This window comes from Geotrypetes seraphini, chromosome 3 (assembly GCF_902459505.1).
Source record: "Geotrypetes seraphini chromosome 3, aGeoSer1.1, whole genome shotgun sequence".
In the NCBI taxonomy this organism is placed as follows: domain Eukaryota; kingdom Metazoa; phylum Chordata; class Amphibia; order Gymnophiona; family Dermophiidae; genus Geotrypetes; species Geotrypetes seraphini.
In genome coordinates, this window is record NC_047086.1 from 238126420 (window position 1) to 238153921 (window position 27502).

A 27502-nucleotide genomic window follows, 5' to 3' on the forward strand; every position below is an offset into this window, starting at 1 on the left:
GAACCCACTCCGAATGGCCTGCTTCAACTGCAACCATCTGTAATTTTGAGACTTTAAGAGACCAAATACTTGTTGCAGTCATGAAAAATCAAGTAGTTTTCCATTAGATACAACATCATCCAATGTACAAATGCCTGCCTGAATCCAATTCTTCCAAGCGATCCCAGCACCGCCTATTTGAATCTTGGAGTTCAACCATAAGGACTGAAAAGTAGAATTCATTATCGGAATATCTGTTAATTTATCAATAAATTTAATTGTTTTCCATGTGTACAATATTATAATGTTGTCCTTAGCATATCTAGGTATTCTGATACTTAATACATGAGATAGTCGCATAGGAGACATAATTTTCCATTCTAGGTACAGCCAATCTAGGAGATGCTCCATGAGCTCGGGGAGGATCCAATACATTCCCTGGCGCATAATATAGGCCTGATGGTACCTATAAAAGTTGGGGAAATTTACCCCGCCCTCTTCAATCGGCTTTTGTAAAGATACTAGAGCAATTCTTGGATTTTTACCCAGCCAAATAAATTTAGTGAGGGTGCTATTTAATTTCTTATAAAAGGACCCTTGAAAATATAATGGTAACATACTCATTGGGTAGCAAACCACAGGCAATATCATCATTTCATGTTTTTTAATTCTGCGGCACTGAAAAATATCACCATGCACAAATGAAATTCTCAGCTGAATGAAACCCTACTTCTCATGTATAACTTAAGTTTTACTTTAAAAATCATTTTGCTCACTTAGGGACCCTTTGACTAAGCAGCGTAAGGTATTAATGTGTGCCTAATGCAGCTTAAATAGCGTACCGTAGAATGCGCTCAGGCGTCCTGCAGTAAGTACCAAATCAGCATGTGTTAACTGCATACTAAAAACTTTTTTTTTTTTTTTTTTTGGAGGGGGCATGTTTGGTGGCAGAGAATGGGCATTCCTATGCTATATTACCACACATTAATTGGTTACTACAGGATTTCTGCATGAGCCCTTGCCGCCTACAAAACGGGTGGCAGAAGTGCTCACAATGCAATTTTTAAATGGAAGAGGGTCTAGTCTTTATTGACCCAACACGATGCAAGGCATTGTACACCAAAACACAGCTCATGTTGGGTCAATAAAGACTTAGGGCTAGATTCACTAAGGACACCGATCGTGTCCTGACCACTTTGCGACCTGATTTTTCCTCCGACCCGATTCACTAACCTCATGGACGATCATCCTCCGATCCCATCTGCGCATGCAAATGAGGGGAAATGACATGTAAAGTAGGCAGCGATTCACTAACAAAGCGACTGCTGGGGACCGGTCACTCACATCCTTTCCGACTGCATCTCCTGCTCTCTGCCCCAACTCTCCTTGCCTTCCCCGCAGTGCGAGCCTGTGGTTTTAACCCGTGGGTTTAAAGTGGGTTAAAACCACAGGCTCGCGAAAAAGTAAAAAACAAAAGTGAAAAGTTTTCTTTCCAGCTCTGCCAGGAACGGAGAGCCAGCGCATGCGCAGACCATCTACAGATGGTCTGCACATACGTCGGGATCGCTGGAGAGCGATCCGTGCAGTAGGTTGGGGGCATGATTCCGATAGCCCTGATTTGCGTGAGGGTGCTTCGTGAATCAGCCCCCCACCCCCCCAGCCATGGATCGGATCGCTCATGGATCGGATCCGATCCGTGGCCTTAGTGAATCTAGCTCTTAATCTTCTCTGTGTAATCTCTTAAAATGGCCAATCAAAACAATCCAATAAAGCCACTGTTGTGGAGGCAGTGCTGATCAGTATTATAAAGTAACTAAGTAAATGTAACCAATTATTGTACTTAAGTTTTGAAACTTTTACTTGTAAAGAAGTACAGCATAACATTTGTTACGTTTACTGAAGTAATAATTCTGCCAATTTTTACTATTTTTACCTAGTTATATTTGATGCTAGCAGTTAAAAGTAAAAGTGGAAGGGAGATATAAATGACAATTCCTTAGTAAACCATATGAAACAGCAAAACTGGGAATAGAATTTTGCTATTGCAAACCTTGTCATGGAAACAGTGGATCATTTCATCTTAAAATTATGCTGTTCAGTGAATATAGCCTATAAGAACAGTAGAGTTGCCTGTGTTTGAACTGGTTAGACGAGTTGGGTCACTTTAAAGCGGAGATGAAGCTGAAGGTGGTAGTAATTCTTATGAACAGACAATGCAGCTGCGGTACTTTTACTTTTTACTCAAAAAGTATTATTTTAGGCACTTAGGACTTGATTCGAGAAATGGCGCCATACCACCACCTAACTTAATTGTTGGGGTTTTTTAAAATCTTTATTAAATTTTCAAACTACCATAGTGCAAACAAACAATTTCAATATGCATAAGTTTACATAAGTTTAATTGTTTTAACTGGTGCAAAAATTGACCATTCTGTTAAAAAATGATTAAAAAGTAGGCGCCAGTAGACGCCTATGAAGGTAAGCATCATAATCACATCTAAAGAGATGTCTAATGGCACATAAAGTCAAAGTAGGTGAGGGTAGGGGCAGAGATGACTTTAGGCGCTGTTGGAGGTGATTCTCAAAAGAACTTAGGCATCTGTTTTTTGTTTTTTTAAATATTCAATTGCTTTTTTAATAATTTAAATACATTTTAAAACATCTATCTTGTATAATCAAGCATTTAACAATACATTAACTCATTGTATGTCTTATTTCTTAATACATACTAAAAATATCAAATTATCTATATGTCTTCTATAACCCAACCCTCCCTTCCTCCCACCCGCCCCCTCCCCCCCCCCGGTGGGAGGATGTGTGCAGGAGATTCATAAGGTATAAAAGTATAAAAAACTATAAATTCAGAGATCAATGAAATTACTCCCTTGGGAGCTAATCCAAATTTCATATGCCCCCCCAAATGGTATTATAACTATGTATCTGGTTTCTCTGGAGAGCAGTCAATTTTGACATTTGTTGTATAAATTGGACTTTGGTCAACAGTACTTGGAACACCGGAAGATCTGGTTGTTTCCACGCCGATGCCAGAACAAGTCGACCTGCTGTCCTTAGCAAATGTAACCATCTCTGCTGCTTGATAGACAGGGCAGCCGGTCCTACATTCAACAAGCAGCACTCCATAGTCTTGGGTATCGAAATGCCTAGCACTGCCTCAATAAAGGAAATCACTTTGTCCCAATAGGCTTGTGCTTTTATACAATACCACCATATGTGTTCAAAAGTACCCACTTCAACACATCCTCTCCAACATTTATCCGATCCTTTCCCATACATAGCTCACAGTCGCGCAATACCAACAAAAAAAAACATCTTATAGCCATTTTCTATCATATTGCTAGCTATCTATATATATAAAATCGGAGGTATGTATGTGTGTATGTATGTGTGTGTGTGTATGTGCCGCGATCACGCAAAAACGGCTTGACCGATTTGAACGAAACTTGGTATGCAGATCCCTCACTACCTGGGGTGATATGTTCTGGGGGTCTCGCGGCCCACCTGTACACGTGGGCAGAGCTACAAACAGAAAATCAGATTTCACCCATTCATGTCAATGGAAAAAATGTAAAAAGCTGCCAACGCAAAAACGGCTTGCCCGATTTGAACGAAACTTGGTGTGCTGATCCCTCACTACCTGGGGTGATATGTTCTGGGGGTCTCGCGGCCCTCCTGCACACGTGGGCGGAGCTACAAACAGAAAATCAGATTTCACCCATTCATGTCAATGGCAAAAATGTAAAAAGCTGCCAACTCAAAAACGGCTTGCCCGATTTGAACTAAACTTGGTATGCAGATCCCTCACTACCTGGGGTGATATGTTCTGGGGGTCTCGCGGCCCACCTGCATACGTGGGCGGAGCTACAAACATAAAATCATATTTCACCCATTCATGTCAATGGAAAAATTGTACAAAGCTGCCAACGCAAAAACGGCTTGCCCGATTTGAACGAAACTTGCAACACATCTTCCTTTTCAGTTTAAGAGATTGCAAATTCCAGTGATACTTGCATTCTCTATCACAATCAACAAATCACAGGGACAGACTATTACATACTGTGGAGTGGATTTAAGATCCCCCTGTTTTTCCCATGGACAACTCTATGTTGCTTGATCAAGGTTGGGTTCACCCAAGAATTTATATGTTCTTGCTCCTGGAGGTGAAACTAAAAATGTTGTTTATTATCAAGTTTTGTGTTAGTTGTATTGTATTCATTTTGTCAAATATTTCACATTATAATTTGAATATTGTACTTTTTATAAAGCTGTAAAAAAATAATTTCATTCACCACTATAAAGTATCTTTATTTGAATCCATTTACAGTGTTATTGCTATAATTAAATACCCCTGCAACGCCGGGGCATCAGCTAGTAGTGCTATAAAGAAGGGAATGCATTTTTTTAAACCATTCTTTATCAGTATAGCATTTACCAATAATCTTTTCACAACGGCGTCTATACTTCAAAGGGGAGTAAAGATGCTCCAATTGTGCATTATATAATCTAGTAAAACCACCCCCCCCCACACACACACACATACACACACTCTCTCTTTTATCATAGCTCTCCCTAGATGCGACAGTTCAGCAATGACTTCTCTAAAGACCACTTTTCTAATAAAGCTTTCAATTTGTTTATAGTAGAATAGATCTCTCAGTAAGAGACCATATTCTTCCATCAATACTTCAATAGGCATCTGTAATATAGGCAAGTAAAACTCTGGCATACATTGCAGACGCCAAGTTCTGAGGTAGGCACTGTTAGCCACGACTCTTTAAACGGCGCCTAAGCATGATTGACATACGGCCATCACCGGTTTTCTAGATGGCTGCCAATTTAGATGTAGTTTACAGACCCATAGGGCCAAATTCTATAAATGGCACCTGATGAGGTAGGTACCTAGAAAACGGGCATCTGCCACGTGTCCATCATGGACAGGTGCCAGTTACAGAATCGTGGCTAGCAAGGGCCCTAGCTGGAAGCGCTGGAAACGTATGCCGGGCTTTTACAGGTCTACATTTCTGGCACCTAATGTCCTTGTAGAACTGTGGCCAGCGGCGGTGCCGCTAGATGTCCTCCGGACCGGCACCTGGGTCCATGGTGTCAAGTGGCACCTAGGGACGTCAGAGTATGGTGCCACCTCTAAACATGCCCACTTCCACTAAGCAAGTATTCAAATATTTGAAACATCTTTGAGAAACGCTGGTTCACTTTATGCATTTGTAATATTGGTAAACACTGGATCCGATGAGGACCTGATGCTTAAAGCCATATACTATGAAACTATGGTTGAGTATAATGGTGGCATCTCTGAGGGCCCATCTAAATTTGAGATTCTAGCGAGAGTCTTAAGGGATGATCTTATAGGATTATCTTTGCACTGTCTGAATTATTGATTCACTCTCCTAGTAACATTATTGATTAAGCACGCTGTTGGATATTTTTCATAGAATTGGTACTTCCAGGCTTCGGCATCATTAGGTGCCACTAGACACCATGGACCCAGGTGCCGGTCCTGGAGGACATCTAGCAGCATCTACTTTTTAAAAAAATATGTTTTAATTTTTTTCACTAAATTGGACTCAAAAGCACCAAACTCATAACTTCTTAGAGAAAAAGGCAATAATAAATCATAGCCCCAATATATAAGGAATTACAAACCTTATATTCATAACCTTTTTCATTCACTAAATCTCTCAAATCATATGATCCTCAGCGAGGAGGTGGCCTCGCTGAGGATCATATGATTTGAGAGATTTAGTGAATGAAAAAGGTTATGGGGGTAATAATAATAAAAAATAAAAACGTCTAAAAAGTGTCCTAAGTGGCTACTTGGACGATCAAAATGCATGATCGTCCAAGTACCCATAACCAAAGCTGGTTTTTAGACGTATCTAAAAACAGCTTAGGCCTTTCCCCTGCCTCTAAACGCACAGAGAGAAAAGAGGTGTGTTTAGAGGAGGGGAAAGGGCGGGCAGTGGGCGGGAGGTGGGCCGACCTACACCTAGACGTACAACACTTATAACCAAAACAGTTAAAGGTTGCCTAGTCGGCACTTAGACCTTTTTCACTTAGATGAAATAAAACCAGGTCTAAGTGCCGAAAAAGGGGCCGCTGAGCTGATGGCCGCTGGCGCCATCAGTTCAGCAGCCCGGCAACCTAACCATCGCGGCAGGAGAGATGCCTCATCTCCCCTACTGCAATGCCATCACTCCTCTACCTGAACTGCCGAACCCGCGGCAGTTCCGGTAGAGGAATGATGGCATCGCGGTAGGGGAGATGAGGCATTTCTCCTGCCACGATGGATCACTCCCCCCCCCCACACATAACATCGGGGCAAGAGGGAGCCCAAGCCCTCTTGCCCTGCGGCAGCCGCAACCCCCCCCCCCCGATACGAACGGGCCAGGAGGGAGCCCAAGCCCTCCTGGCCCAGGCGACCCCCCTTACCCCCACCCCACTACATTACAGGCAGGAGGGATCCCAGGCCCTCCTGCCCTCGACAACCCCCCTCCCCCAACGTACGCCCCCCAGAACCCTCGATCGCCCCCCCGGGAGCCTTAGGCCCCTCCTGTGGGTGGGGCCTTAGGCACATGGCCCGGGTTGGGCCCATGTGCCTTAGGCCCCGCCCACAGGAGAGGCCTAAGGCTCCCGGGCCTATTCTGATTGGCCAGGCGCCTTAGGCCCCACCAGTAGGTGGGGCTTTGGTTAGGCTGGGCCAATCTGGCCCCATTCTTCGGAGGGCTGCCTGCCGGATGGACGGGTTTGGCACCCGTCTGTCAGGCTAACCTAACAAAGGTATGGGGAAGGGTGGTGGGGGTGGGGGGGGTCGGCTGGGGGGGGCCGATTGGGGTTTCTGGGGGGGCGGACGTTGGGGGGAGGGGGTTGTCGAGGGCAAGAGGGCCTGGGATCCCTCCTGCCCGCAATGTAGTGGGGGTGGGGGTAGGGGGGTCGCCTGGTGCAGGAGGGCTTGGCCTCCCTCCTGGCCCGATCGTATCGGGGGGGTCACGGCTGCCGCGGGGCAAGAGGGCTTGGGCTCCCTCTTGCCCTGATTGTGTCGGGGGGGGAGTTGGTGGTTTGACATGGCAGGAGGGCTTGGGCACCCTCCTGCCTGGATCGTTGTGGGGGTGGGGGAGAATTCTATAACCGGTATTGTTTTTGACAGACACCGGTTACAGAACCCAGCGTTTAGGCGAAGGACTGGCTCCTCCTTCGCCTAAAAGCCCTTCTGTTGGACGTTTGTGGCTTAGGCGTTTTTTTGTTTCATTATGGCTAAAAAGTGTAGACATGCTGTGGGGGTACTTTTAGACATAGTGGAGATTGGGCGTTTAGGCAGAGGAAGGCCATAATCAAAACATGAACGTTTGTTTTGGTTATGGACACTTTTCCTGCTTCTGGGTTGAACGTTTAGGGACTTAGGCCAAAAGGGGACTTAGACGCTTTTTTTGATTTTGCCCCTCCATGTATATAAGGTTTGTAATTCCTTATATATTGGGGCTATTAATTTTTTTCACGGCGCAACCAATTATGGTACCACTTAAAACCAATTAAAACACTTAAGCTAGACATTGATAGGCACATTTAGGCACCTCCAACACCTAACTTTCAGCAAACTTTGTAGAATCAGGCCCTTTTTTACTTTTAAGTAAATTGTTTTTCATTATTTTTTTTTACTTTAAGTATCAAAATATGCCATTTACTTTTACTTAAGTACAGTGGTGCCTCACACAACGAACTTAATTCGTTCCAGGAGCAAGTTTGTTATGCGAAAAGTTCGTTATGTGAAACGCGTTAAGCGCAGTGACTAACGACTGCCTGCAGTGCCTGCGCGGAAGGATGCAATACATCGGCAGCGATCGTGGAAGCTCGGGCAACTTCGTTGTGTGAAACGAAGTTCGTTGTATGAATCATGACATGAAGTTCGTTGTGTGCAGCGTTCGCTGTGCGAGGCGTTCTTTATGCGAGGCACCACTGTACTTTAAAAACACTCGTGCTGATATACCTCCCCTTGACATACTATAAATACCATTCTGTATAAATTTTAGGTGATTTAGTAATCAAACTGTCATTCGCTAATCAAAAGACTTCAAATGTACTTGACCACCAACAAAACGTACTAAAAACAAATAAACCAATTATGTACACAGCCAGAGGAAAATGCCAATACTCTTCAGTACATTTTATAAAAAGGGTCTCTAATTTAATTGAGGGGCCAATTAAGGGTTTTCTTTTTTCTAATTTCTGTTTCTATGGGAAAAGACCTGCAGGAATCTTAAGAAATAGCATTTCACCTTTCTCCTAGCCAGGTTACCTAAATGTCAAGAGGGAACAAATCAAAGAGAGTGAATAAAGGTGTTTCCATGCCAACAGCCTGAACCCACTGAACAGAAGCCACTTAAAAAGTTAAAAGCAAAATAAATGTTTGGAAAGAAATGTAACTTCACATATAGAAATTTAGAAGCATTACACAAGACAAAAACATTTCCAAGTGTTAAAGAAAAAAAAAAAAAAATTTGTGAGTTTTGGACTTTTTATTCAACCTTTTGCAAAATGGTTTACTTAAAGTCTTGAACAGAAGCACTCCTCTAGAAGGCCTGTTTCTACTCAGCCACTAACTGGCAGCTATTTTAGTGGCCTATACTGCATTCTCTCTATTCTGGCTTCCAATATTTACTATTTGGCATATCTGCAGGTCTGCAAATTGTGATCACTATTTGTCATTCGTACCACTGGACGTACATATTTGTGGTCCTGTGCATTAAAAAAAAAAAAAAAAAGTGCCTTATTTGCTTTCTTTTTCACTTCTGAAAATGGCCAAGGAGCTCATATTCAAAACAAAGTGGCCTAAATGGATACTTGGATAATCAAAAAGCCTGATCATCCAAGTACCCATAACCAAAGCTGGTTTTAGACATATCTAAAACCAGCTTAGGCCTTTCCCCTGCCTCTAAACGCATGGAGTGAAGAGGCGTTTTTAAAGGAGGGGAAAGGGCGGGAGGTGGGCCGACCTATACATTGGCGTACAGCAGGCATAACCATAAGTTTAGGCAGGTTACCTAGTCGGCACTTATACGTTTTGAGTTAGACCGAGTCAAAACAGGTATAAGCGCCGAAAAAGGGCCGCTGAGCTGATCGCGACTGCCACGATGAGCTCAGCGGCCCTGACAATCTGCTCACCCCCCACCACAACCATCATGGCAGGAGAGATGGTGTATCTCCCCTACAGCAACGGTGATTGGCCACCCCTCCTCCCCCAAAACCGCAGCACTTCAGAGTGAGGATCGCAATCCTCACCCCACAGTGCCACGGTTCGGGGGTGAGGGGTGGCCAATTGCCGTCGCGGCAGGTGAGATGCCCAATCTCTCTGCCCGTGATCCACCCCACCCCACCCTGATTAGATTGGGGCAGCAGAGAGCCCAACCCCTCCTGCCCCGACCCCTATGACACGATTGGGGCAGGAGAGATCCCAGGCACTCCTGCCCTGGCAACCATCCCGCCGATCTGATATGGGCAGGAGGGAGCCTAAGGCAACTGGGCCAATTCTGGTTGGCCCCGGCATCTAAGGCCCCTCCTGTGGGAGGAGTTTGAGGCATCTGGGCCAAACAGGCCCTAAGGCCCGCCATTTTGAGGATGGCGGTCTGCTGGACGGACAGCTTGGGACCCATCCGGCCAACTTTTTTAAGGTAAAGGGGGGTCTGTGGGTGGGATGTTGGAGGGGGGATCTGGGGGGACCGATCATGGATTTGGGGGGGGGGGGGCACATCATGGGCAGGAAGGCCTGGGATCCCTCCTGCCCATATCTTAGTGGGGGTGGGGAGGTAGGGGGGTCACCTGGGCAGGAGGGGTTGGGCTCCCTTCTGCCCAGATTAGATCGGCGGGTGGTCGATGGGGCAGGAGGGCCTGGGATCCCTTCTGCCCGATCTTGGGGGGGGGGGGTTGATGGATCGCAGTAGGAGAGATTGGCTATTTCTCCTGCCGTGATAGCGATCCGAAGTGCCGTGGTTGATGGGCATTTGGAACTTTGGCTTTTTTGGGGTGGATTATATGTTGTTAGTGTAGACATAGTGGTGGTCTGGGCGTTTAAACAGCTGAACGTAGAAGCAGGCCATTATGAAAAATCCTCCTTTTGGATGTTTGTTTTTTTTTTGAGAATGGACATTTTCCCTGCTTCTACTTTCAGTGTTTAGGGCCTGGGCCAAAAAGGGACTTGGATGGGTTTTTTTTAAATTATTATGCCCCTCCAAGTGTCCAGGGAGTGAGTTTCAAGCAACACCTCCCTAAATAAATTAACATGCATGCCTGCAGGAACCTAGCCCTGCTTATCTTATGAGATCCATTGTTGGCTTTCCCCAGTTTTGAGGAACTACATGTATGGCAGGAACCCAACATTTATTTTCCCATAGACATATTGTTTTATTATTCGTGAACTCACATTTTACAAACATTTTTGGAAACCATACTGCCACAAATAGCAAGAACACACTGCATACGAAATAAACTGTGGTCTCATTCAAGTTTCCAATAGATAAGTAACATTCAAATGAAAATAATACATTGGTACTAGTATCCTTGCTTGCCGTTTCAACAGAAGCCAGTATTACAGGCATGGATCTTAACTATCCTGCAAGCGCCTAGAGGTGGTCCTTTCAGAGCATGACTGAGGTATTTTGACTGGAAGTGTTAAATCCTGCACTGTCACTACCTAGACTAGATATGTCACGATGATACATCAAGAACTAACATTCTGTATGCTATTATTACCTCAAGTATTTTTACAAAAAATTCAAGATGAATTTTTTTTTTTTAACTTTACACTAGTTACCATTGATCTCCAGTATACAATCTACAATAATAAAATCACCTTAATGATGTTACACGCCTTCAAAATGGAAAAAAAAACAAAAAATAGTGCCTTATAAAAATAGATTCACCCACTATATCAGATTTCTGTTTCCATTTGTCTGGGTTTGTCTATTTTGTTTTGATTAGATTAGGATAATTAATGGGCAGTCTCTGCCTAGTAACAACTTATGAACTAAGGGCTAGATTCACTAACCTGCCTGATCATGCCCGATCCGCGGCAGGCCAACGAATTCACAGAGGGTCAGCATGCTAGTGAGCGATCCTGAAGCATGCGCAGACCATCTTCTTTGTCTGTAGATGGTCTGCGCATGCTTACAGAGTTGTTTTTCTGCTTTATACTTCGCGAGCCTGTGGTTTTAACCTGCGGGTTAAAACCATGGGCTCGCACTGTGGTGGAAGGGCAGGAGAGTTGGGGAGGCAGGGAGGCATAGAGAAGCTCGCAGCAGGGAGCAGGAGAGCTGGGGAGGAGAAAGCAGGTTTATTTCAGGGCTGCAGGGCTGGCAGGACAGTCGGAAAGGACGTGAGCGACTGGTCCTCAGCCGTTGCTTATTTTTGGATCGGTCAGCCCAGTCGGTGTCCCTCATATTATATTTAGTGAATCGCTGCCTGCCTACATTTGAATGCCGTTCCCCCTCATTTGCATGCGCGGATCGGTGGATCGGGACAGAGGTTAGTGAATCGAATGTGAAGGAATCGGGTCACAAAGGGGTCGCTAAGTGGTCGGAACTTGATGGTGGGCTTAGTGAATCTAGCTCTTACTACATAAAACAAGGGGATCTATTTACTAAGCTGCACTAATGTGTTAATGCATATTAATGTGATTTCAAGCACAAAAACAAGAGTGGAATTGTCCCGATCAGAATGGTGAGCACCAAAAAAGTGTCCTTCAACTCATCTGGTAAATGCAAATGTCTTTATTCATACAAAGTCTTTTGCATTTACCAGATGAGTTGACGGACACTTTTTTGGTGCTCACCATTCTGATCGGGACAATTCCACTCTTATTAATGTGATTTAACAGATTACATAATGCAAGTCCTATTATCAATAACGACCCGTGCTACCTACAAGAAAATAGCTCCCTGGAAGGGTCATGTAATTTTTATTCTCATAGGCTGATTGCTGGCATGTAACCCATTCCTTCCAGTCTCACTGAAATTTCCCTGCCTTCATGCCCCAGCACTGGATGCAACTTTTGACCCTACTGTCATCTCTAGAGACCCCCTAGTCCTTGTGGATAATCTATTACTCCTGTCTCTCTGAGCCAGATTGCAACCTTGGATGCAGAAAGCAAGCTGCTGTGGGTCCCCTAGCTAGCTCATCTTTAGCAGTATTTGCCTTTTTACCATTTATAAACAATGGAAAAGCAACCAAAAGGCTCATCAGCCTTTTAGTGACTCAGAATCTGTGCAGCACCCTTGATTTCAATTATCTACAGTAAGTTATTTGCAATAAAACAGCTGGAAATCAAGAAAGCACGTCTTGGTCATAATCTGTCGTGTTTAAAGGCGGACTACAAATAATAAACTATATGGAGATTGATCTGATTTAATTTGCTGTCCTTAATACAGCCAAAACATATTGTGAGGCCATTATCTTCCTAACCTGGATGCTTATATGAAAGAATCCCGATACATACATAAGCTTAAATGACTTAACATGTAAATAAAATAATAATACAGTGGTACCTTGGATTATGAGCATAATCCGTTCCAGGAGCATTCTCGTAATCCAAAATGCTCGTTTTTCAAAGCGAATTTCCCCATAGGAAATAATGGAAACTCGCTTTGATGCGTTCCCCCCACGAGAACCGGCATTGCTCTCCCCGAAGGCCCCCCCTACGATCCGGCACCCCTTCCCCACCACGATCTGGCACACCCCCGACGCAATCCCCCCCCCCCCCGATGCTTTTTGCCCTCATCTGGGAACCGGCATGTCCTGTGCTTGGTGCCAGTGCCCGAAGATCGGCCTCCTCTTCTGCTAGGCCTTGAGCATGCTAAGATGCTCAAGGCCTAGCAGAAGAGGAGACCGATCTTCGGGAACCGGCACCAAGCACAGGACATGCCGGTGCCCAGATGAGGGTAAGAAGCTTCGGGGGTGCCAGATCGCTTTTGGGGGGGGGGGGCGCTCGTAAATCGAGCCATGCTTGGTTTCCAAGGCACCGATTTTGCAAATGTTTTGCTCGTCTTGCAAAACGGTGCACTCGTAAACTGAGGTACCACTGTAATTTTATTTCTTATATACCGCTATACCATAAGTTCAAAGCAGTTTAATGTATCTAGAGAAAATATTTTAAAGAACTGCACATATACAGTATTACCCTAGAACCATGAACATTCTACAAACTTCTTTCTAAAAGAATGCAGAGTACTAAAAACAAGAGTTTGTGACTTTGAGAGGACCATTTTCATAAACGGTTGTTTGCCCCCAGAGTAGACCACTAAGCTGGCGGCTGTGGCTCGAGGGCACCCAGAAGTGCGTGGACGTCACCATGACATCATCACATCAACGTCCACGCTGGAACGGAGGCCCTCCAGATGGGACCCCGAGCCGCCAGTGGGGGGGTGCTGAAAAAGAAGAGGTGCAGAGAGGTGCTAGCAGCGGCCGACTGCCTACAACAGTGTTTCTCAACTCGGTCCTGGAGACCCCCCCCCCCCCCCCACTAGTCAGGTTTTCAAGATATCCACAATGAATATGCATGAAAGGAATTTGTAGAATTAAGACGCCTTCAAATAATTCTAAACGCTGCAATCAAACTACCAAAAACTAGGAAATATGACCATGTAATCCCATTACTTTGGAATGCCCACTGGTTACCAATCAAAGAATTTATTATAAAATTTTATTAACGTTTAAAACTATACATTCCAAATCATCAAAATTCATCGATCTTATTCCAATGGGCCATCCCGGATTCTTAGATCGTCAGACCGTAAGTTGCTTACAGTCCCCTCCCTCTGAATAATAGGAACAAAAAGGCATCACATTTTTTCAGTGGTGGCCTATAACTTTGGAATACCCTTCCAGCTCTCATAAGGAAGGAGAATAACCTTGTCCGTTTCAAGGGCCAACTCAAGAGCCACCTATTTAAAGAAGCTTTCAACATTTGATTTTTTTCACTCTTCATTCTTCAAATTCCTCTAAAGAAATAAGCAGCAATATTCCCCTTCCTTTTGTTTGTTCCTTATTCGCCTTTCTTTCCTATATAACTTGCAGTTCCTACCCAGCTTCCTTTCTGGCTCCTGTTTGTCTGGCAATCTGTCAACCATTAGTACGCCATTTATTTGATGTTTTATTTAAATCCTTTTAATTATCCTGTTATTGGGGTTGTTTTTTTTTATATTAGACAGCCATCATATGAATGAAGCAGTGAAGCAAAGTTATGTTATGTATATCATTACAAGGTGTTTTGCCCGTATCGCACTACTCTTATTTCCTTGGTATTTTGAGCAGTTTACATCACCCTCTGGGTCCCTTGAGAAAGAATTTTGAATCATGGTCCATGTCGGGACCTGCTGACACAGTTGAAAGCTAAGTGGGAACTTCTTTCTCTCTTTTGCCATTGAAAATTAGTTGAGCACTTGAACAGTATGTCCTTTTCAAGCTCTTTTTCAAAATAAGTCATACACAGTGATGGGGCGGTGGGTTTGGCTATAGGAGCTAATGCTCTTGGTCAAATTTCACAATTCTGAGTGTATGTGAACACTTTAATTATTTTACAAGTCAGATATATATTTTGCTTATTTGCATACTGAGAAGTCTTATCTAGTTATACAGTAATTCTTTGCCCTTTAAGCTATGATTACACACACCCTCTACTATATTCAGTTGTTTTTATTTTAGTCATGTTTTTGTTTTCACTATTATATTTTAATTTGTATCTCGCTTAGAAATTGGATAAGCAACAATCAAATTTTAATAAAAACTTGGGTACTCCAGGACCGAGTTGAGAAACACTGGCCTACAGGATGTGCCTCTCACCGCCAGAGGCACATCCTGTAGGCGGTCAGCTGGTACTGCTGCCTCTCTTCCTCCTCCCCCCAGCATCCTGTTTAGGCACAATAACTGCTCCTACTTTTTTTTAATGAGGTTTTAATTGGTTTTAAATGATGCAGTCAATTACTGCACCAAGGCCAATTAAAACAAGTTAGGAATCGGTATGGCACCTACCACTGCCTAACTTACAACACCATTTATAGAATATGGCCCTTTTATCTTTTTTCATATTTAAATACCCTCTACCACCCACCAGCAAGTTGAAGCCTTTCAGAAACTAGTTATCTAAAACTGAAGGACTTCTATTGAGATGGCTACCAAACCCACGTATGTGCTATAAAATTTTACATAATAAATTCCCTATGAAAGAGAGTTTCACATAAGCAAAATATATTCAACCATAGTATACACTTTTAGCTCAGACTATACACAGTACTCTACTTTATGCATTGTTTCTATCTCCCTTAGGGCTGTACCTAATTTAAAAAAAAAAAAAAAAAAATCACCCCCGCATTAAAAAGGGAATGACAGTGTTCCACTACTGAAGATAAAATTAGAGCTTTAAGCTGACAGATCAGCTGAACTATTCCAAATAAGAGAGAGAAAAAAAATCATTTTTTACATGACATTCCAGAGCTGATTTCCACCCTCCCATGTCATGGTATCAAGGGCTTACTGTCAAACTCAGCAGACACCCCCATATACACAACAAAAAGCCAAGGGAACAGCCGTGATCAAACTTCTTAATAAGTAGCACAAATATGTCGAGGCTGAAGGCTTTAACTATTCAACAGGTAGATCAAAAGGATAGCACCAGTACTTTTTTTTAAATACAAAACAACTCTATAAACAGAAGCAGTTTGAGCACCGAATGCTGCCCTGTTACACTTTCTGTTTTATCCAGCAAAGGGAGAAAAAAACCCCCAAACAAACTTGTATCCTACCAGTTCGGGATTTAATGATGTCACTGAACTCGTTATTCTGGGCTCCATCCGATCTGTCCTGTTCAGCCCCCACCTTTGCCATTCCAACAGAGTTTCAACTTTCAATCCACAGTCCCTGTAAGTCTTTATATCCTTATTGAAAGTAATCCTCAAAAGGAAGCCCCTCTTAACTTTCCTCTTGACATACCACACCCTGAAAAACCAAGACAAAAACAAAAATAAAATTCCAGATAAAGTAAGGTGGTTTAACATCATATGCCAAAAGATCTACGAAACATGGTATATGCTGCTTTACAATAAGTGTCATTAACGTTTGAAATGAACCCCATACCATTAACTATTATTTTCTTGCTCAATACACAGGCGCTTGCTTCCCTTTAAGAATACAGAACCAACCAGATAATTCAAAACATTTGACTTTCCATTATTCTCAGCTAGGCCCTCTCTTTGATTATTTTCTTATACAGTATTTTGACATCTTTTCATGGATTCAATGAAATACAGCTTTTTACATTGGCACAACTGCTTCCATTGTGTTGGGAATGACTGTACATTGTCCCAAGTCTTTCATAAAAGTTCCTTTTCAAAAGTATTTTGCACCCTGGGATCTTTTGACTAATTTCTCAGAGACAAAGCCAGCCCCTCTAGCATCCTTCTCTCTATGATAGAGCAGATCAAACTGATTGGTCGTCATCAGCTTTCTGGATCTTTCCATTTAATATCTACCATATGGATAACTATGGTGCTTAGACACCAAGTAAAGAAACTATCACATATTGATTCCCATTGCCTACTGTATATACCGCTAACATTTAGTTGCTTTTTCATATTACTTAAGTGCAATAAGGAAGGGGGAGGACAGGAGCGATTGAGAATATGGGAATATTTTAAGCCAGGTTTGTGGAGCATGAAGACTGATGGAGCCATATTCCAGCCTAATTAATTCTGATTCAGCAGGGCACCCAAAGGAGGAAGAAAAGTCCTGGACTAAAAACAACAAACAAAAATTTTATAAGAAATTCAGAAATGATGATAAGTCTGCCCTAGGATAAAGCCTTTTGGCTGTAAATTTTTTTAGGCGATTTACACATTCTGTTATTTCCATGTGCTTTCCTAGGATTGGGATTTGACCCCAATTCATCATCTCCAAAGTCTTCCCTTCATCACTTGCCCTCCCCTTTTACTAAGCCACAGTAGAGGTTTCTACCGTGGCCCAGAGTACTAAATGCCCCGACACCAACATGCCTATGAGCATCGGAGCCTTTAGCACTCCGGGCCATAGTCGAAACCACTACCGTGGCTTAGTAAAAGAGGGGGTTGACTGTTGCAGCTCTTATGCAAAAAGCACCATGCTCATTCTCTCCCAATTCAAAGATGAAGCGAGAGAAATTCTAATATGGAGGGAGGGGGTTGGGGGAGAGAAAAGCTCACAGCCCTCTGAAAAAAAAAAAAAAATTATCTCACCTCTCTATATGATACAATTACCCCTACCTTCCAGAAGCCTAAGTAAGGTATATCCTAATGAATTATCACACCACATTTCAGAAGCCTGCCAAAGTAACCTATACATTTTATACAATATAGGAACTACAGTGATGCCTTGGAATCCGAACTTAATCCGTTCTAGAACCCCGTTCGAGTTCCAAAGCGTTCGAGTTCCAAGACAATTTTTCCCATTGAAAATAATAGAAACTGGATTAATCCGTTCCTGGGTCCCACAAACTCAAATTTTAACATTAAATACACTGGATTTTAAGGTAAAATATTAAATATTCCAAAGCAGCATTCAGATTCTGGGGCAGAAACACACACATACAATGTGCAGGGTGTTCGGATTCCAAAGCAGAGTTTGGATTCTGGGACAAAATTTACTACAATAAAAGTTTGGATTCCAAAGCGTTTGAGTTCTGGGGCGTTCAGATTTCGAGGTACCACCATATATGTAAACATTCTTACAATCATTTAGGGGGTACTTCTACAGTGTAATAATATGCTAAATGAGCAAACCAATACTTCTATTATCAAATGGCTTAAGCTTCTTACTCTGTTCATCTTCATGCGTGTGTGTGTGTTTTTGATGCACGACTGCTGGGAAGCCCCGCCTCTCCTTTTTCTTTCTCCCAACCCCTTTCCCCATTAGACACCTGTTCACCTCCAGCAAGCATCCCTCTCTCAGTCATTGTGATCTTATTCTTTCTCACCTCCGTGTCTTTTTCCACTGTACCTCCTGCTTTCTGTTTCAGGGCCTATGATCAGAGTAGTCCACAATTTTTTCAGGTGCCAGCAATGAAGAATTACAAAGAAATGATGTAGGACTCCAAGCCTAGCAAGATCACTTTAACTACTACAAATGCTACCTTTTCTTCTTAAGTGAGGCTGTGGATGCTAACCACCTCTTATGTAGCACATGACCTGGGAACGGAGTGGGCCCCAACTCCAATGCATACGCACAAAAAACAGACAACTCTGCAATCTGAGGGTAATGTTGTGACAGGGCACCTAGACTATCACAGCACAGACAATATATATACCTAGTCATATAATAATAATAATAATAACAATTTTTTTACATACCGCAGTACCGTGAAGTTCTATGCGGTTTACAATGATTAAAGATGTTACAGATTGAGTGGAATCAACAAAGTATAAACTTGGTGATTGACAGTTCTAGAGATCATTTGTTGAGGACTAAGATTGTATAGGCTGGGAAAATGCCATGGGAAAATAAATGTAATTTATTGTGTGAGCATGTACTGGGGTAAGCACACACACCAGTCCCAACCCCATCACACCTATTCTCCACCCCCAGTAATGTCTTCTGTGTATATCAAATGAAAGGAGAAGCTATGGGGCTCATAATCAAAACTTAAACCCATGGAAAAATCTGCCGAAGTCGGCACGTGGATGACCTAAAAGACGGGTTGTCCAAGTGCTGACAAACAAACCTTTTTTTTTTTTTTTACATATCCAAGGACTTTTTAGATCTCTGAATGCCGCTGTGCGTCCAGAGCTGAAAGGGGCGTATCTGGAGGAGTGGTTGTGGTGGGATGTGGGTCGACCTAGACTTAGTCATCCTGCAAAGATAATCGGATGTTTTACTAGACTTCTTGGACGGAACTTATATGTTGTGAGTTAGATGATGAAAAATCAGGTATAAGTGTCCAAAAAGTATCCAAAGTAACCAGATAACCACTGCAGAAACAAAATAAAGACCCATACACATTCCCATTGTGTTCACTGATCCCCCTCACACCCCCACAAAGATCGGAATAAAAGCATACATACCTGTCTCCAGAACATCAGCACCTAGTATAGGAAAACCTAATAGAGCTGCACACAGGTCTCTTAAATACCCTGAGGGGGGGGGGGTTAGTGAACCAGAGAGAGGAGGACCCAGGCCCATAAGCCACTCTAACTACATGTGGGTGGAACATGTGTGCCCACCAAAACCCCACTGTACTGTCATATAGGTGGTACCTGCAGCCATAAGGGCTACTGGGGTTGTAGACAGGTGGATATAATGTGGTTTGTTTGTTGTTGTTGGGGGTTTTCTTGTGGGGGGGGGGCTCACCATAACCTATAAGGAAGTTCTGGTGAGATGTTTATCTGGCACCCTTTTTGTGAAATTCAAAACAGTGCCCTCTAAGGTACCCCACTGCTCTGCTGCTATTTCTGGGTGGCCAGTCAATCACAATGCTGGCCCCTCCCACATCCAAAAGGTCTTGTTCTGAGCATTTGGGACTTGGACAAAATTTTGGTTGAAAATGTGATATAAAGATAGATGACCTATTGGTTGGATGAACAATAGCCTGAACATCCAGATAGACGATTCTCAAAAAAATATATATATTAGACATATTTTTTGAGAATGGACATTTTCCCGCAGCCGACTTTGGGCGTCTAGCACCATACATCCGAATCGGACTTAGATGTATCTTTTGATTATGCCCTCTATTTCTCTAACTATGTCACTGATTGTCCAGCTCTTCTTATTGTAAACTGCCTTGAACTACCATGGCTTTGGCGGTATATAAGAATAAAATTATTATTATTATTATTATTATATGCCTCTACTTTATACACCAGGGTAATTTTATAAGAGCCCACCTGAGCACACACTCCAATTCCTTATAAAATTACCCCTAAGAACATAAGAATAGCCTCACTGGGTCAGACCAATGGGCCATCAAGCCCAGTAGTATGTTCCCACAGTTGTCAATCCAGGTCACCAGTACCTGGCCAAAACCCTGACCATTATGTTTGGTTGCTGTGCTTCCCTCTTTCACCTTCAGAAAGAGCCGAGTGGTTAGAACCCCTGCCTCAGCACTCTGAGGTTGCAAGTTCAATCCCCATGCCATTTCTTATGACCCAGTGTAAATCACTTAACCCTTTGTTGCCCCAGGTACAATAGTTAGATTGTGATCCTGTCATGACAGATAGGGAAAAATTCTTGAGAACCTGAATATAAATCACTTTGAACAGAAGTGGTATACAAGAAATATAAATTAATATATGCACTAGCTCAATGAGTTAAAAAATTAAGCGCGCACACACACACAAGATAATAAAGGGAATAGACTTAGTAGATAAAGACAGGTTGTTCACCCTCTCCAAGGTAGAGAGAACGAGAGAAAAGAAAAACAAAAACTGTGGATACAGATGTTCTGGAGATAATTTATTAAACACCGACATATAAAACCATGAAAATTCAATTTAAAAAGTACAATGATAAAAAATATTGTGATAAAAATCTAACCGGACCCTACACGGTCCATGTTTCTGCGAACAAACCTTCCTAAACTAAACTAAACTTTGGGTTTATATACCGCACCATCTCCGCAGATTCAAGGGTCCAATGGTTTGCAACCTCACATATAAAGAATTGGACTGAAAACAGTCTATTGTCTTTAAACATGTGAGCAAAGAACACCGCAGACAAGCTGAAGTAGCAAAAAAAATGCTAAGGGCACTCTCTAAAGTTAAAAGGGGATAGATTCTGTATGAACGAACGTAAGGAAGTTCTTCTTCACTCAGAGAGTGGTGGAGAACTGGAATGCTCTTCTGGAGTCTCTTATAAGGGAAAGCACGCTCCAGGGATTCAAGACAAGGTTGGACAAGTTCCTGCTGAATCGGAACGAACGCAGGTAGGGCACAGGTCTTTGACCTGGGGGCCACCACATGAGCGGACTGCTGGGCACGATGGACCACTGGTCTGACCCAGCAGCGACAATTCTTATGTTCTTACAACAACCCAGCACAGATCATAGCGAAGAAAACTACGGGCTTCGATGGAATTACACTGTACTTGCATCCAAACTGCTTTTCACATTTACTTGCTTTGATGTCAGCATCTGCTTGCTCAAGGATTTCTCTTCTTTTACTATCACCACTGGGAGGGCCATGTTAGCACAACTGCATCAGTACAGAAAGGTTGAGTGAAAATGCAGAATGGAAACCACGTCATCAGGAGCAATGAAGCTCATTTGGCATCACCAGAAACTAAAATGAATAAATGCATTTTGACTCAGTGCTACAAGTTGTAGGTGATATACTTTTGGACTATCTTACTATATCTTTGACAAGTTTTGTAGAGTTATCATGTCTTCAGGTCAGTGAGGAAAACAGAGCAGTTATACTGGATTTAAAATAAATATAATAATAATAATAATAAATGACCAGTCATTCAGGTCTTGGGCTGCCTGCATCTGGCATTATAGCTCAATAAAAACAGAGGGTAGGGTTGGCAGAGGTGACAAACTATAAAATGTTACAGTATCTAACAGGTGAGAAAATCAATGTCTGAGCCAATCTTTAAAGACCTGAAAAATAAATGATTCTTCTTGAAAATTAGTCACAGATTTGCTTTTATAGGACTATCAATACATCACCTGCAGTTTGCAAACCTTACTGCTAGCACCTAAGTGGCCTAAAAGTGACCACACATCCTCTCTTGGATCTGCAAGCTGTATTTTACCACTGACTAGCAGTCAACCCACTGCCATGAGGCCAGTTAACACAATACTTAAATTGGAAATAGAGTTCTTTACATAGGGGAAAAACATATTCCACATACCCTGGCTTAGGAGGGAGGATCATTACCATCACCGTATGCACAAAAATAACTCATTGGAGATATTGCCCCAAGGGAAAAATAATAAGGAAAAAAAAAATAAGTGAAGGTTCATCAGACCTCTGGTCTTCCTCCAAGTGTTATTCACATGTCACAGTCAGCTGAGAAGAGAATAATTACTAACAGAATGAGGGGGGGGGGGTGCTATCTCTGGTAACAGCCAATTGCGCTTTTGATACAAATGAAATTTACATACAGTAGAGAGAGTTGCATGGACACTGTCTCATGCATATTCATTATGGATATCCTGAAAACCTGGCCCGTTTGAGACCTAAAAACTCTAGTTTCCCTGACCTACTGAACAAACTTAAGATCTACACTTCCCCCTCCGTATTCGCGGTGATTAGGGGCAGAGCCGGCCCGCGAATATAAAAAAAACCGCAAATAATATTCAGGCCGGTTCTGCCCCTAACCCCCGCTCCAGCTATTTTAAGTCCTGTAAGCCCCCCTTAAGCCTTACCTGGTGGTCTAGCGGGTTTTCGGGCCAGGAGTGATCTTCCCACGCTTCTGCCCCATGCAGATCGCTCACAGGAAATGGCTGCCTTGAGTTCCCGTCATAGTCTCGAGAGGCAGGAACGTGGGAAGATCACTCCTGGCCCGAAAACCCGCTAGACCATCAGGTAAGGTTTAAGGGGAGGGCGGCCTTACAGGGCTTAAAATAGCCTGAAAAATGAAAATGCATTTTTTGGTTTAAAACTTCAAATAAGCAAATCCGTAGATACGGAATTCGTGAATATGGAGGGGGAAGTGTGCTATTAGAAACATGTATAAACAGGATGAAAGCCCATAGAGAAGTGAATTTAAGCTCTAAGCACTGAAGCTCAATCAAAACTGGTCATCACTGAGCAGAGAACCCATGTTGGAACAAAACTGCCAGACCAAAAGAATGCAGGTTCTCTTGTCAAATTAAACAACTGAAAATAACCACAAACACAACTGAACCCTGTATCTAGGATTCATATTTGTATGCTCTTCAGTTTACAGGGAAGCTCTTACAAGCTTGAAGTATTCCTCAGACAATCATTCTACAGCAAATGTGTTAAAAGCCTCACCCATTATTGCAAGCACATGCTGCCCCTAACTTAAAGTGCTAAGAAAAAGTCACAACCAACTTAAAATTAAAGCTTTGGGTCTAGGCATGGAGTGTTAAAATGATTTCAGTTTTCATGCCAACATACTTTATGATTTAACTGCAAAAATTCTGGGACCCAGCAGATTCAGATCAGAGGGCTAGATGCACTAAACACAGTCGATAGGACCGTGTGTAGATAGCTGTGGGTCGATTTTTGGGTCAATTCTGAAACAGCGATCGATGCTCAAACAAGTTTGCATGCAAATGAATTGTGCGGAGGCTTGCCATAATCTCCATTTAATCCCGTCCAATTGATTGCAGAATAATCCAGTTCATACAGCGGAGGCTGTGATAGGCAGGAGCACGCTACAGGGCTTCAAAGAAGGTTTGGATAGGTACCTGGAGGACAAAGGGATTGAGGGGTATAGATAGGAGTAGAGGTAGGTTATAGGGATAGGAATAGAGGCAAATTATAAAATTAATCAGGGACCACTGCTCAGGTAATAGGCCTGATGGGCCGCCGCAGGAGCGGACCGCTGGGCGAGATGGACCTCTGGTCTGCCTCAGCGGAGACAACTTCTTATGTTCTTATGTTCATGGGCCACGTTTGCTACATCAGTCATCGGAATAGATTATTGTAGGGCGTTATATGCGTACATTAGAGATTTTCCTTCTTTCCAAGCTGTTGGAAGGCGCTTTTGGAAAGGAAAAGCGAACAGGCAGCATTTACAGAACAGTTTTACATTGGGTTTTTTTTGTCTTTTTTTTTTTTAGTTTACATAGAAACATGATGGCAAATAAAGGTCAAATGGACCATCCAGTCTGCCCGTCCACAGTAACCATTATATCTTCCTTTCTCTAAGAGATCCCATGTACCTATCCCAGGCTTTCTTGAATTCAGACAGTCTCTGTAGCCACCACCCTCTTCCACCCTTTCTGTAAAAAAGTATTTGTTTAGATTACTCCTGAGGCTATCACCTCTTAACTTCATCCTATGACCTCTCATTCCAGAGCTTCCTTTAAAATGAAAGAGACTCGACTCATGTGCATTTACGCCATGTAGGTATTTAAAAGTCTCTATCATATCTCCCCTCTCCCGCCTTTCCTCCAAAGTATACATATTGAGATCTTTAAGTCTGTCCCCATACGTCTGATTACGAAGACCAAGAACCATTTTAGTAACCTTCCTCTGGACCCACTCCATCCTTTTTATATCTTTTTGAAGGTCGTCTCCAGAATTGTACACAATATTCTAAATGAGGTTTCACCAAAGTCTTACACAGAGGCATCAGTACCTCCTTTTTCCTACTGACCATACCTCTCCCTATGCACCCTAACATCCTTCTAGCTTTCGCCATCACTTTTCAACCTGTTTGATATAATAGCATGGGTTGACGTTGGGTGAGGGTGCTGTATAAAGTTCTGACCCAGCTTGTACATATTTTAAATCATAAAGAACAAAGATTTTAGCCTTCTCTCATTGGCCCCATCTTTTCGCTGCCCTCTCTTTTATATTTTACACTGTTAGCAGGCACACACATAAGACACGCCTTCAACACATGTGCTCATAACGCGCATATAACACACGTATATGTCCCTGCTATTGTAAAAACTGTATTTATGGTATAAATGCTATACATATTATATTAATTTCAGGGCTGAATTATCGGCAAGACACAAACGACTGGTCTTGACCAGTTGCTTTTTTCAGATCGCTAAAAACGATCGGTTTGTTGTTTTTTTTTGCATTGTGAAGCAATGTTAGAGCTATCAATCGCTCGGCTAGTTTACATGGCATTTCAATATTAATGACCTTATTTGCATGGCCGGATCAGAGAATGAGCATTTGTGCAGAAAACCACACGGTGAGCAGTTTTCTGCATCAGGTTGGCAAATACAATCATCGCTAAACCAGTCAAAACCGGTTTAGCAACGATCCTTAGACAATCACTGGCTTTAGTGCATCTAGGCCCGAGTCTGTGCTATACTGCTTCCAGACAGAGCATGAACAGATTTAGGCATCTGAACCAAAGCAATTGGCTGGTTTTGTTACATAGTATTCATCCCACTATGAAAACTATGTACACTGGCAGTGGCTGGCTGGGCTTTCTTGCCCTGCTGGCCAAGAAAGAGCAGCTTTCCCTAGTCACAGTATGGGATATGAAGAAACCCCACACAAGACCGAAGGCATCTAGCAATTGCACATTTTTTATTTCCAATTCTCTTAGAACTTTAATGAAATAAATTAGCTACTTTTTTTTCTTGTTCCACTGACTAAACCTAACATGAAAGACTTCTAGTCTAACAAGGACCAGTTCTATCCAGCCTTTGAGAAATTAAGAATTCCTCAGCCCTATCCTCGCTCACATACAACTTTATTTTAAGATAATTGCAAAGACCCGGTTTCAGATTACTTTGTCACCCAATTTAACCAGAGACGAAAGGCAACCTCTCCTTCCTTTAACACGGCTACATTTTGATCCCTTTGACACCGGGGTTATCTGCCACAAAGTTAAGATAGCATAGCTCCAGAGAGGAAAGAGGGAGGTGGAGAAGTCTACTGTCCTTGAGCTTTGATAAATCGAAATCAAAACAACAAGAAGGATATATCGAAGCTCGGATTTGCACCAAAATTATAGCTATGCCATACCTCTTCCTTGTAGAGTTTCATGCCTCTGAGTAACCTGAAAAAAATCTTAATCACACCATAGATAGGTTACTATTGTAACAGTAAAGTCAGTTCACATTTTTGACTAAAGCAATTTCTGACTTTCCCTAGTTTTTACTAGTATTACCCCCGTGATAGCAGAAGGAAATATATTTTAAAGAAAGCCTAAAGAAGAATTCAATTTGCCAGATCACTGCTAATATTTTGCTTTCTGAAGTTTGGAGTCTCTCTCTCTATATATATATATGTATATATTTATTAACTAAGTTCTTTGCCTGGCTTTGCTGCCTCGCTGGCAGAAGAGACCGTGTCCCGTGTGCGGTAACAACCAACAGATGTAGTGGAAGGCCCGATCAGAAATGGATCGGTCATTAAGAGCAGTGGCCCCGGCCCACCACTGAACCGATCCGGGGTCTCCTTTAAGCCCGGCCTTACAAAGCCAGAGTTTAGAAAAGTACTGCGGCCAAGAGATCCTGTCCCCTTTCAGGCTTCCACCAAGTGAGTGATCTACACGTCAGCCCACCTGACATCCTCCTTTCGCTAAGGTGAAGGAGGGAAACCGGTACTTGCAGATCCGCTTTCAGTTTCGCCGGCAAAAGGCCGGCCGCCTCCCTTCCCCCCCCCCCCCCCCCCCCCTTCTGTAACCCGTCTTGCTCAGCTTTCCTCCCGGTACGATCCTCGGGCCGGAAAAAGCACTCGCGTTTGGATTTCACTCCAACACATGACCTCGGATCGTCTTGCTCGGCCACACCTCAGGGATCCCTAGAAGGTGCTGCTGCAGTCAAAGGTTGGAGAAATCCGATCAGTACCAGCAGAGCAACCAGTCACAGCTACCCCCCCTCCTCCCGATAAGCGCACAGGCTGCGTTCATCTGAGTTTCTTTTTTTAATTCCCTCACCTTAGGGTCACAACAAGCTACTCCCTCAGAATCAGATATCTCCGCTCCTTTCCTTCCCTCGTTTTTATGAATTATTCACATGCTTTTGCTTACCTGGATACGTGGATCACGCTTTACGGTTTTGTTTTGTTTTTATTATCAGAAAGCACTTTTCTCTACACACTTCAAACTTTTCTATTCCGGTAGAGTTTCCTCCCCTGCATCAGTTTATAAAGCTATTACAAAAGCTTGGGAGAGAAAGAGAAATAAGTGATCACAGCCCGCATAACAAAACTCCCAAAGAAAAGCCCTAACTAGCTCCTGTTAGTTCCCAGGGCAGGGCGCCCAGAACTCAGCCCCTCCGACTCGTCTCCTCCCCTTTCCCTACTACACAGGTCAGCAAACTTTCGGCGCTCGGCAGCCAAGCCCCTCCCTCCATGCCTAGTGGCTGGTCAATTGTTACAAGAGAGGACGTTCTGCTTGCGTTTCAATGCTTCTTCGAGCTCCTCCCTCGAGCTCCACCTCCCACTCCCTCCCCGGCGCGTAGACGCGCGCAACACTCCTCCCCCTCCCCGCCCGCAGTCCCCTTGCTTCTCTGTAGCCCCACCCACTCAGAACAGTAGTGGCGCCGGCGCCCTTGCTGCTAGTCCTAGTCACGTGCTCGCTGGGAGGTGCAAGTCAAGAGTCGAGCCGACTGTTTGACGTCCCGCAGCGCGGATTATAAAAGTGGAGATCTAGAGTCATTCAGGGAGATCGGGCCCGCAGTTAATCCGACTTTTATTTATTTGCGGGTGGGTGTCCAAGAGAGAGCAATGCTGCTACTGTTTACCCTGCTCTGGAGCACGTGTAACCTCGGGGGCGATAAAACTTTTCGGTTCTGCTTACAGACCGGGAATCAAACTTAGAAAAACAGTGCATTAGGTGGACCTGAGGCTTTTTAAGTTGTTGTATATTTGTT

The 27502-nt window shown here is 43.2% G+C and overlaps 1 protein-coding gene across 2 annotated transcripts in view; it reads right to left on the minus strand.

Annotated features, from left to right (window-relative positions):
• Window positions 1-27015, minus strand: part of UTRN (utrophin) — a 1286828-nt gene extending 1259813 nt beyond the window's left edge. For both annotated transcript variants that reach the window (XM_033935605.1, XM_033935603.1), the window contains exons 1-2: window positions 26659-27015; window positions 15798-15990 (exon numbers count right to left, since the gene is read on the minus strand). In XM_033935605.1, coding sequence (XP_033791496.1) covers window positions 15798-15879 — 82 coding nt within the window. In that variant the 5' untranslated portion in view covers window positions 15880-15990; window positions 26659-27015. The remainder of the gene's footprint in view (window positions 1-15797; window positions 15991-26658) is intronic.
• Window positions 27016-27502: the final 487 nt, after the last annotated feature.